General features: G+C 40.5%; 1 protein-coding gene across 1 annotated transcript in view; it reads left to right on the top strand.

Annotated features, from left to right (window-relative positions):
* Positions 1–12,940, top strand: part of pid1 (phosphotyrosine interaction domain containing 1) — a 30,698-nt gene that overhangs the window by 4,641 nt on the left and 13,117 nt on the right. Inside the window, exon 2 of the mRNA XM_038693635.1 lies at positions 6,177–6,323. Within this exon, the coding sequence (XP_038549563.1) occupies positions 6,177–6,323 (147 nt within the window). The remainder of the gene's footprint in view (positions 1–6,176; positions 6,324–12,940) is intronic.

The raw sequence follows: 12,940 nt of genomic DNA, 5'->3' as shown, positions 1-12,940 counted from the left end.
TCCCACAGTCCGCTCTGTGTTGCGCCTGTTCAGGCATATTTCCTCTTGTAAACTGTCCCAGGACAAGAGGGGGAGGCTGTAAACACATACAGGGACAGTTCAGAAAGTTACACTGCCTGATCCTTACCATGCAAGGAACTGGAGGGGTTTAGGAAGTAACTGCCACCACATGCTGGACCAACCTCCTCCTCCTCCTCCTCCTCCTCCTCTACCTGTGGATCACAGTGCATCCCTTCAGTAAGGTTACAGAGGGAAGGATGGGTTTGTAAATGGCATCTGGGGTATAAAGAAGGGCCGAATAGAGCTGCTTTGTAGCCCAAAATGACACATAGTTTGTTAAGCTTCAAAGTAAAGGCATTGTTTGTTGGTTAAACTGGCCCTGTTTTGAGGTGCAAATTGGTTTTGTTCATTCAAAACAGTTAATTTTATGTGTAACTTCAGCGTATGCACTGTTTACTCACTGGCAAATGGCACATCAAAAGAAATTAATGATTCTACGCTCATCCATTACAAATTTTTTTTCCAAAGTATTTGGTGATGTTCGTTTCATGTTCGTTTCATTTTTGTAAGCTAAATATTTTGCACCTGCTTTAAAGTAGGGGTGGAGGAAAAAATTGATACAGCATAGTATCGTGATATTTGCCATGGCAATACTGTATCAATACAAGGACGCCAAGTATCGATATTTTATTATATAAATTGCAGATGGGAGTTTTAACTTTTTGGTACTAGAATAATAAAATCTATTGCTCTTTAATCCACAAGAAAACTTAACAGGACCATATAGAGGACTGAAAAAGTGATATGAACAAACAGAGAAATGTATCTTTTTAGATAAACAGATGTTGACAAAGTTTGACTTTAGGGACCTAATTGGAAGTTGGAAAAAGGTAATAAATTGCAATATAGCTCTATATATTTAAAATCGCAACATAAATATCGTGATAATATCGTATCGTGGGGCCTCTGGTGATTCCCACCCCTACTTTAAAGCTCCCCTGTGGTGTTTTCGGCCACTAGTAGCGCAATTGCACAATGTGCTTGTGAGTGTGTCCCTAGTTGGTTAGTGTCTCGTGCACACGCTGAAGGACACGTGAGCACATGGATGACAGGATATACATTCCTGCCCACGTTACCTATTATTTACTTATCAACAGGTTGCCATGAAACGTTGCAATGCAACAGCAAAAGGCAGGGAAGAAGAAGACTGCTCGCAAGAAAACATGGATCTGAACAATGCAGGTTTCAATTAAAATATTGGCTTTGCAAATGTTTTCTTGTTAGGCCGCAAGCATACACACAATTCATTTCGATGAGTAATGCTAAATGTGAACAGAACTTCGTTTACAAGAAAACTCTTACTTACTTCTCAGTTGTTTGTTTCGCACTATAGAAGGTTTGTCCAACTTTATCACTGAGAAAAACAACGAAACCCTGGCTTCTTTTACAGCTCTGAGCTGGCATGGTTGATTTGCTGACCATATAGATGTGGTGACATTGATTGCAAGTGTCACCCCCAAATTTAAACCTGGGACTGTGATGTATCACTCTAGACTAAACATTTGTACCTACAGCAAAACTATTGCATTTATTAACCTAATGATCGTTGTTAATTCATTCCCAGCAGTTTCATGGTGCTATTTGAAGTCAGACTCTTATTCTCCAACGTTGGGCTGGTGATTCTTCTTCTTTTGAAAAAGAAAGATGTGATGGAGAACAGATGACCTGATAACAGTAACGTCCTACTGTCTTGCTCTTTGCCAGCACCCGCCAGACCTACTATGACATCTGGCACAGAGCTCTACACCCTCTTTCATCGTGGATCCAGCTGCATGTGCATCTGAGTTGGTGCAGATGTGTTTGAGGCAGGCTAATGTTGACAAACTGTTTTGGTCTTGAGGTCTATGTTAACCTCATAACCATGTTTAACATGACTAACCGGAGTTTCCAAGATCAAGCTGTAGCCATTTGTGTATCCAAGGGGTGTATTTTCTTCAGATTATCATGCTTTTTAGACACAGATCATCTTTCCATGTAGTTGTCCAGCTTTTTTCTACTGTTTTGTCATGATCACATCCCTATAACCACTATTTGTGTGTGTCAGTAGCCAGTGTCTTACCATGAAACTGCCCCCAAAACCTCTTTCCTGTAAGAAAACTCCCTCAGGGGGCCAAAAGTTTAACTTACCATCTGTGACCTGTTAAGCTCATCACTGCAGGAGGCAAACTGCAGCAAGGCACTGTCCAAAGCCTGTCTCATGAGCGTGACTGTGACAAGTATTTTCCTGGATTTACGCATTTTTAAATTGCGGAATTCACAATTACTTAATAGCAGAGACTCTTTGAAAAATTAGCCTGTGTACTTGTCTTGATGACACTTGATTTCACAGACATACTTGGGGAGCAGAATCAGCTGTCAGCGCCGGGCTCTGTGATTTGACCTTGGTCGTCTGCCCATTTTTAAATATTAGTACTTCTCTCGGGGGGAAAAAAGTGATGCCTGTGTAAAATATTGTGGGATAGTTTATTGGAAGCACTGATTTTTAGCAAATACGTAATATATGGGCCTTGATAACCATAAAATATAAAAACTGGATTGTTGTAAAAGCCACATTGTAGGAGTTCTAGTAATGTTCGGCCAAATCCCTTTTTATTGTAACTTCTTCTGCACTATAAATACACGTTAATTACATGGGTACAGGCAGCAATGAGTCAGTGTTGATACACTCAGCATTACAGTCACACTGCTAAATATGTAGACTTTTAATGTTATGACAATGAACGTCATAACTGGCATACAAATGACCTAATATATAATGTATATTAGATATTTGTATATGTTTTATATATATATGTCAGGTATAAAATGTGGCTCCACACTGATGAGCACAGTCTTGGCAGTTACTGTAAATGTGGGTTACGTTTCAGATGGACATCACAGTCAAACTATTAAATAAATCTAAGGATCCAGATAAAACCCAAAGAGCACAGGGCCTGGTGATGAAGACTAATCAGGGTGTGGGGTGTCACGTATCAAATCCCGGCAGAGATGTGAAAAAGTTCCTGCCGCCAGAATGCGTGTGGATTGTGTGTGACCCCTTAACGCCCATCAGTGACTTGTAGTGTCAATAGCTGCAAAAAAAGAACCTGCTAACACTAAATCCTTGAGTTGTACTACTCTGAAAGAGTCAATTTCAATTTGAGTGTCAATCAGATATACATAAACATGTGGAGGCTTTCACTAAAATCAAACATTTACATAGTATGTACTTAGGTCAGGCCCCTGAGTGATTGCTAAAGTGTCAAATTGAAAACAAGCTTGTTTTTCATAATACTGAAAGAGGACCATTATTTGGAGATTTCAGGTTTCTTGTGCCATTATTTAGCATTTAGATCTGAAGTGAAGACAAGACCCCTTGTCTTGTAACCAGTACAAAACTGACCCAACCCACACTACCAAGGTGGAGACAGAAAACCTGCCTGGGTCCAAGTTAAAGTCAGAAATAGAAACAATAACAGCAGTAACTTGATGAGGAGACTGCTGGGACTTGAGAAATATAAAACATTCAAATGCAGTGAAAATATTATGAATAGATTCCAGCGTTACTCCACAAGCGACCCTCCACTCAGGCCTTTTGCTCCTGGTGGGGGGTGGAGGAGTCGGGGAGCCCACCACAGGCCCCCCCAGCCACCCCACGCCCCCCTCCGTACAGGGGCCAACCACAGGAATGTGAGCCGCTGTCAGGAAGCTGTAAAGTGCTGACGCGGAGGTCAGCGAGCGTTTACACACATGTGGCTTTACTTTCACAACTCCATCTTACTTTTTCTCCTTATCTCCTTCATCTGCTCCTCGCTTTTTTCTTTTCTTATCTTCTTCTTTCATGACAGCCCCCCCCCCCTTTTCATTTTCTTTATTAATCTTTTCTCAACATGAAGGTACACTTGCGTGGGTGTGCCTGGGGGTCTTGTTTCAGCCCCAACAGGTTGTGTTATGTACTGTAGGGCATCATCACAGGATGAGGCCAATTAGCTGGAGGGCATTAAATTTAACCTTAAGTGTCAAATATTTATTTTTGGCTATGTGATATTATTTTATAAATCTCAGCACTTGGCAAACTGTACCCCAAAATCTAATTTGTTTAAGCCATAGGTGACAACAAAGATGATCTGAAATCCTTCACATGGTAACATTTACGAGGACAACTCAATTATTAATAGGGTAGAGGTAATATAATACTGTATTAATATTATTTTGCAGCAAAATTACATGTATTTGAAACAATTTTCGATGCAGTGGCGTTGAGTTTTGAAACTGGACACCAAAGCTGTTTCTTGACATTGAGTGAGGATGTTCTACTTGGCTTTGCCAAACAAACCAACACTGGAGACTGATGATAGCCTGTATTGGCAGGATTCACTGTTTTCATCGCCTGAAAATGTTGACCATCTGTTGCAAAAAAAAATGGACATTGTGCAGGTCCAACATGGAAAACAGCTTTGAAGTGCCAAAGAGAAAAGGAAGAAAAGTAAATGGGAGCATTTGTTAAAGTAATCTGTACTTAACAGAACAGTGGTCATAAGTGGTCTTATGACCAAAACATTCAGAGACTAGAACGGATGACTCGATTACCACCTGTTATTACTACTTTTTTTATCTGTATATTGCAGACAGTGTATAATAATGAAGGTGAGAAATAAAGACAATCACATACAGGCAGCTCTGTGACAGTAATGCTTGAGTTAAATGCTAACATCAACATGCTGACATGATTATGTTAAGTAGGTAACCATGTTCACTATCTTAGTTTAGCGTGTAGCAGATATTTTGTCCAAAGTATTGGACAAATACAATTTTGGACCTGATGATGGTGCTAGATGAAATGTCAGGGAATCACTAAAGTTATTACAATTCATCCTGGAGTGTTGCTGTGTGTGTGTGTGTGTGTGTGTGTGTGTGGACCAAATTTCATGGCAATCCATCCAATAGTTGTTGAGACATTTCACCCAAAACCGCAAATGGGAACCTGCTGATGGCGCTGGAAGAAAATTCAGTGGATCACCAGTCATTAAGATGACTCTCCTGGGGACCATGAATATCTGCACAAAATTTCATTGCAGTCCATATAACAGTGGTGTGTCAACAGACCAACCAACAGACCCCTAGAGTCATGCGCTTAGCATGGTTAAAAAGCCTGCAAGCCAGAATCACTGCAGTTCCCAGATATAGTATCTTTTTTAGTGCCCCGAGGCAACTGTGGCTAGTTAAATATATTCCACAGACTTATAGACAAAACCTGTTAAAACTGTGTTGCAAAGAAACTGCCAAAAAGTAACATTAATAATAATTAATAATAAAAATGAGATTCAAAACACATGCAGGCAAAGTATTCATTTGAGGTTATTGCCCACATATAAATAATCATCACTGGCCAGTGATACATGATCTTTGATAATGGACTGCAGATACACAGCGCAGCAGACGTGCCATATGTCTGTGTTTTTTACTTTTATTTCATTAGCTGCTCAGTTTTGTCTTGACTGTTTCGAGGAAGCCCTGAAATTCCACAGGGCCAGGTCCTCCATGTGGTTCTGCTCGGCTTCAGGAAACACTGGCCATGGACTGTAGCATGAGAGCGTGCGGCTCTCCTCTCTTGTTTTGACAGAGGCGGCGAGGGCAGAGCTCCCTTCATCATCTCTCACCATCTTACTTACAGTCTTCATCTCTTGTTTTCACCACTGAGATTTGTTTTCTGTGTGTGTGTGTGTGTGTGTGTGTGTGTGTGTGTGTGAGAGGGCACTATAAATCTACTCCTGCCTTGAATTTCATATAGGTATGTTTTTTACAAAAAGCTTAAAACATAATATCCTGAAGTCTTTTGTTGGTATATTTACCCTTTGAGACTCGTGAAAGTTTTATGGAGCATCAAGCAACATTTTTATCATCCTATTTACACACATATAAATCTGGTATACTTCTGTCTGAAGGCAAAGGTGGTGACATTCATCTCTTATTCTGTATTAAGCACCTATAAATGACAAAAACCCTAAAATGCAGATATTGTGGAGGTTGCATTTTTTTGAGCCTCCAGCAGTGTACAAATGTTAACCTACATGCTTCTACAGAGTTCTGTAGCAGCGATTGTAAAGTACAGTGTGTTTCTCTCTTTTCTCCGTCAGCACTTCCAGACGATGCTGAAGACCAAGCTAAATGTGCTGACGCTGAGGAAGGAACCGTTGCCCACGGTGATCTTCCACGAGCCCGAGGCCATCGAGCTCTGCTCCACCACACCGCTCACAAAGGGCAGGACTCATGCTGGATATAAGGTGGGATCACATGGACCTAATAATCCCTAAATCCACCCCTGTTCCTGAGCAGTAATTCTATAATAGCATTAATAGAACCCTAATCCAATTATTTTTCCTTTTATTTTCGGACATTTACACAACACATGGAGAGTTGTTAATTCTTGCATCTGAATCACATGCATATGCACGTGTGCATGTACTTGTGTTTTCCTCTTCTCCCTGGCGCTGCTAAGTGTCAGATGTAGATTTTGATTCAATGAGCTGTTTGACTCGCAGCCCATTCTCTTTTCTCTGTCCTCAAAACAGAAAACAAACAGGGCTACAGATTTAAATAGTGGCCACGCTCTGTTATTAGACCCAACACTTCTAAGCAAGTAGTGTGTCTTTGTGTATTTGTCTGGCACTGTGTTGCTAGCATAACAAATAAAGATGACTGTGGGCACATGTGGCTGTGTGGGTATGAGGAGTTTGTTTTTGCGTTAGCGTTGTTTAGCGTTGTTCGGAGAAGGAGTTGAAGCTCTTCCAACTTTATGCAACTAAAATAAACATTTCATATCTGGCAGTTGCCTTAAAATGAGAAATTATTGCCAAGAAACACTCATGTGGAACACACAGTCCCCATGCTTGTTGATATCGCCAAAAACTGCTGAGTCCTCATCAGCACTTCCCAAAAGCTGAAGTTCAAATGTGAACACGAAGTGAAAGTTACTAAGACGGCCCTTACTCACAAAGTAGAGAAGTTTGGACTGGCTAGTTTTGGCTGGCTGTTATCATGGAGACAAACAAGTTAACCACGCGGGGTTTCATTGGCTTAAAATCAAACGAAAGTGGCAGAAATTGCCTTGTGCTCTCTTTTGGCCCCTTTTGTTTATTTTGTTGTAGTAATTACTAAATCATAAATAACGATATGATTTATTATTAATTCAGGGAATAAAAACAGAAGACAGAAAATGAGAAATGAGACAGCTTTGTTGCAACATTCTTGGTGGTGTGACATTTCTATTCTGATGCATTATTTACCTTAAAGCTTTTCACCTGTTACACTGCTCTTCTCACGTCTCTTAAAGACAGCTGTTATCCTGCCAGGCACAATAAAATCAAGCAGGAGTTTCTCCTCTTGTAAATGCTGCTGTGAAATTGTTTAAATATATCTATTTTCAATGCATGACCTCTTTGTAACACATCTCAAATGTATTCATTGTTTTAAAGGCCCAGTAAAACGGTTACAGTAGATCGTCTTTAGCCCACACCTCTCTCACCCACGTCCTTACATGGATGAAATTAAGTAATTAGACTTAATGTACTGTATATTCCCCCACATACAGGATGAGTCACAAGAGTATAACAGACATATACATACACATTTTGACATATAAATATTTAATAATATAACACAGCAATTAATGCAAAGATAGGAACTTGGATTATTTTTTAAATTTTATTTCACTGGGGTCCACTCCACACGAAACTCAGTGAGGTAATATTGTGTCATGTTACAGGCTCATTAACATCATGGTGTTCAGTGTGTCCTACATAATGTTTTGATTTTCAGATTAAAATAAGAAGACCTAACAAGCTGTTCAGTAGGAATCAAGGTAGCAGCGGCACACAGCAGCCTGCTGGATCACGCTAGAGGCAATCACTGCCATCATAGACGCTAAGTATTGATATATCGCTTAGGGGCACAATGCACAGAGCTGGATTTGGTATCCCTCTCTGTCTGGTGTGAATCCTGGCATCCGCTCTCCACCCGCTCCTCCTCTGTACTTCCTGCTCCTTCCAGTGCTACCAAGAATGCCAAAGCCATGTTGCCATGGATACCACTACAGCTATTCAGCAGAATAAAAAAAAAATCATTTCCCACATCTGTCTGCGACCTCCTTATTTGCAAGTCTGTCTGCCGTGCCACCTGCATCTGTTGGCTTGTGTAACTTCCTGTCTGAGTCACTACCTGCCTGTCTGCATATCTGTCTGCCCACCTGCTTCAGCCCCTCCACTCTTAGACCTCAATGAGATGCTATTTTCTTTTCAAGGGTGAAAACCAAGGAAACAATGGTCTTTTCGCACTCCTTGCTGGCCTTTCTGCTTGGCTTTTATATGCTACAAAACAATATAATACCATTTATTATTTTCATGGAATGTTTTGTATACCCTCTCTTTCATTTCTCACCCCTTTCTCCCAGCCCCCGGTTGTGCTCCCAGTTTACAGCCAGGCAGGAAGGCCGGCCGAGGGCTGCTGTCCCTCTGCCAAAGCTAACAGCTAGCTAGGATGAAAGGCCACCTCTCATTGCGCTGCATGGCCTGCTGCTGTCAGAGCAGTCCACTTCACATTCATTGAGAAAATGTATTCAATGCACTTTACAGCCATGCCAGTTTTCAGTCTGTTCTTTCTTTTATGCTTTCCCCAATCACATGTCTCTCACAAAGGAATATGTGGTTCATTTAGACTTTAAGTCTCTGCTCTTCAGAGTCTCTTCAGAGTGATGTTTTTAGAGTCGTCAGGCTAGAACTCTGCCTAGTCACATTATGTTTTATAAATGCGTGCTTTTGCATGTGGCCCCTTGGCTATTCATGTATACCTTGCACACAGTAAATGATTCAGGTCCACCCTACATTTGTAGCAGCCCAGTGGTGAGACAGTGTTTAGACTGTAGAAGGATTACCATGGATGTGGAGAGAAAACTAACAACCCATCATTCACAAGAAACTCCCTTCGACAAAATCCTGCTAAAAGACCAATTTGTGTTGAAGTTAGAAGAGCTGCAACAATGAATCAACTAGCTGATCGACGGAAAATTAAGCAGCAAATAGTTTTATTATTAATTAATAATTTTTTTTAGCAAAAATGCCAAACATGTCTTAGGTCCACCTTCTCAATTTTGAAGGTCTGCTGCTTTTTTGTCTTTTTTTTTTTTTTTTTTTGCTCCAATGTCATTTTGGGAATTTTGCGTATTCACTGTCTTGATGAAAATTAAATGAGAAGATTGATATTCTGTCTGGGAAAGAAAAGACTACATCAAACAGACATGAGAGAAGTATCAATTGTATTATCTAACTCTCAACAAGAAAGTGAATACATGTATTTCCCGAAATCTTACTAAACTATTACTTTAAAAGTATAAAAAAAGGCAAAATTTTATATTTGTAGCCAAATGTTAATTTTGTATGTCTTGCTATTAGCCCTATATCAGGATTTTAGGTATTGTTTCATCACACCAAGGATAAAAAGGTAAAAAGAAACAGCTCTCTCTAGGATTTGTCTCAAAGGTGTGTTTGTTGACAGAACGTAAATAATAGGCCTTTGTCACAGAAGATGTCACAATAGGAAATGTATTAATAATAATATAAGGGATGGCTGAATTCCAATTAGCTACTTCATTTTCATGGTCTGGGTCTGCTACTTCTGCTAGGCATAATTTTACTCTGATATAGTGAAACCAAACCTGGGATAGTGTCTGATTCTCCCACAGAGAGGTCAATTACACTAGCAGACCGGGGCATGCTGGTCCTACAATGTCTTCATCTAATCTGTCAGGCAGAGAGGCTTTTTGTCTCACTGTATTTGGTATTCTGATGTCAGTCAGTGTGCTGGGCGTACCATCACTTCTTTTCCTGTGAACAGAGAACAGAACACACAGTGATGACATTTGGATGATTAGCAGCCTCCGGGTTGAGATGACCGGTGCTCCCAGTTCCCCGCTGAATGTGTCTATGTCTGTGTTTTTGTCTAATGGGGCCTTTGTATCAGTGGTTTTGCGTGTTTTATGTGTGTGCCTATGGATCAAGCACAGGTTTGTGGACTTGACGTGACCATATTTGGATGAGACAGTGGTGCTAGCTAGCTTGGTTAGCAAGGTCTATCTGTAATTCACGTTAACTGGGATTTTAACTGGGCAAATTTTGGCTAGCCAAGAACAGGCTTACAACAAAAATGTACTTACCGGAAAAATGAACAGCTCTTTCCTAATAGGCTTTTTTAACGCGCTGGTTAAATGTTCACAGTGCATTGGATACGAGTCACTCTAGCCTGATTGACAGGTTGCCATAGTAGCGACTTGTCAATCACAAGGTAGTCCCGCTCTAAAGCTTACGCTGCTTTAATGTCTACTTTCCTCTAAATAGAACCATGATTTACTAAATAAACTTCATGCTGTATTGAAGAAGACTTGAATCTAACGATTGAGACCATAAACCTATAAGGAAAGTGTAAAGGTATTAAATCAAGTGAGAAGTGAGCTCATTTTGCCATTAAGTCCAATGCAATTGGACTTCTTTTTGCAACTAGTGGAGTCATCCCCAGTTGGCCATTAGAAAGAATGCAGGTTTAAGGCACTTTCTCATTGGCTTCAGTTTTCAGACATGGACATTCCCAATTCAACAAGCAGACAAGCAGGACAGAATTGTTGACATGCTAGTTATGGACATTAGCATGCTTCAATATCAAGTGAGTCAGTCAGTTGAAAATGAAAACAATCTGGGTGTGTGGTGTGAATGTGGTGAGGTACCAGAGCTTTGTAGCCTGCTCCTCACCTCTGCATGCAGCTAGTAGCTTGAGGCTACATGAGCCATTACTAGCATAACACACCAAATTCTCTGACTTCTCTCTCTGTTGGTAGTCAAGGTTTTTACAAGGACGAAGAATATGTGGGATTAAAAAAATGATATCTCTGGTTGTGCTGTGTCGTTTTTGATCTTTTTTTAAAAACTGTCCATCATGAGTTGTTATAGGAGTGCAATGCTAAATTGGTGGAACACTAATTTTAGAAGTCCAATTGTAAACTGTTGTTTTCATACATCACAGCAAATACACCAGATGTTAGATAAGAGCAACAGGCATGTTTATATATATCACAGTTATGAGAACTATACTCCTCACAGAGCTTACAAAATAAAGTGTTAGTCTGTTGTGTGTGCCAGTCTATATAATATCCCTAGACTGGAATTTGCAGATGGACAGATGGATTGCAAGGATACCAAAGAAATATGGAAGCTAGAAGTATTGCATGGTACGGTTTTGTGTCTGTTGTTAGGTGGAGTAACACCAAATTTAGAGAACTCATTGCTACCTGGAATCTTAATTAGGGATAAACTGAAATCAACAGAATTTGGAACGTGCATTATATATTATATTATCACTGTTGTCACTGGTTATTTTCATGTAGTGTGAGTATAAATTATTGAAATTTGTTTGTGAGGGGAGAGGTGTTGAAAGGCAGTCTGGATTCAGGTTAACTGGTGTGTTGTCTCTGCTGGCACTGTTCTCACTCATCAGGGGGAGCCAGACTGGGCAGCAGTTCAGGGCTTCCCTCAGATCTACTGATTGACCCAGGCTGTTTGGCTCTTCCCAGATAAAGACAGTGAGACCAAATGCTGTCCCAAGTTCAGTCGTCATCTCTTTCTTTGTCTCCGCCTCACTCACTTCCACTCATTATCTCTATGGTGGAAGTCAACAATTTAAAGAAAGGTTCCCATAATTAGGGAAAACACGGCCTCTATCTGCTGGTTGTTACACCCAAAATACTTTTTACACATTTTTTGAAGGTATTAGGTAATTAAGTAACAATATTGTGATATTTGATTGTGTTAGTTACCCCATAAAGGGCTGGTTAGGAACTTAAATTCACATCAAACAAGTCAGCCAGTGAAAAGGAGGCACGACAGGACTTGATGGCAGTTGCATGGTAAGCTCTTTATCTCACTGAACCACTTGGTTTGTTTAAAGTAAACATGTTACAATCTGTGCCACTAAAATATTCCCTGTTTACACTGGTGTGACTAGAGTCACGATGGCCTGATAAACATATGATGTCTCTGCTGTGAGTATATGCGCTCTGTCTCATCTTTATAGTGTTGCACAAGACAGTTTCTGTGCAAAAGTCTGGACTGGATGAACCACAACGTGCTCTGTAGGCTCATCTGGATGGACCCAGTGCGGTGCTCATATACAGCAGTTACAGTATTTGTATGTGCCTTGAAGCATGTGTTGAGGGAAAAAAGGGTCTTTAACACCCTTTTTGCATTAACATTGCAAATTTGTGTGGATAAGACCATATTTTGGAAAGATATTTGGCACCAGTGTCACTAGAGTGGAAATTTTATGTGTTACTCAGCTTAGACACATTTTACTACCGTTATTGGGATATGGACAATCTTACCCTATAGTAGGCTGAATGGAAAGGAATGGGAATGTAAAAGCTTCTTTCATATATCCTGAGGTTCTCCTGTCTTGACTTATATTAGAACACTCAGACTCAGACACATACACACACACACATACAGACAAGCGTCGTCTTTTCGCCGCGCCATGATAACAAGCAAATACACACAGCACTTTAAAAAAAAAACCCTCATGGCATGCCATGGCAAGTGGAGCCAGCTGTACTGTGCTGATTCAATAAGTTTAGAGGAATGTTAACAACCTCCTCAAGAATGCCGCATTCCCAAGCAGTGGATTCCTAGTCTTGTTGGGGGATCCAGACGCAGGGGCTTACTGGGGGAGCTGCCGTCTCTGACAGTGGGAAGGTTTTGATGAACACTATATAGATAAAAGTACTGGGACGCCCCTGTCCTAATACTTTTGGTAGGGGCTGTTTTTTTCATGGTGTGGTCTTTGTGATGGTAAATCTCAAAGGTAC

Source organism: Micropterus salmoides, unplaced genomic scaffold (assembly GCF_014851395.1).
Source record: "Micropterus salmoides isolate LMB-PRFRI ecotype aquatic unplaced genomic scaffold, ASM1485139v1 Ms_hic_scaffold_3, whole genome shotgun sequence".
NCBI classification, from domain to species: Eukaryota; Metazoa; Chordata; class Actinopteri; order Centrarchiformes; family Centrarchidae; genus Micropterus; species Micropterus salmoides.
The sequence above is the reverse complement of the archived record's forward strand: the minus strand, read 5'-3'. Positions and strand labels throughout refer to the sequence as shown.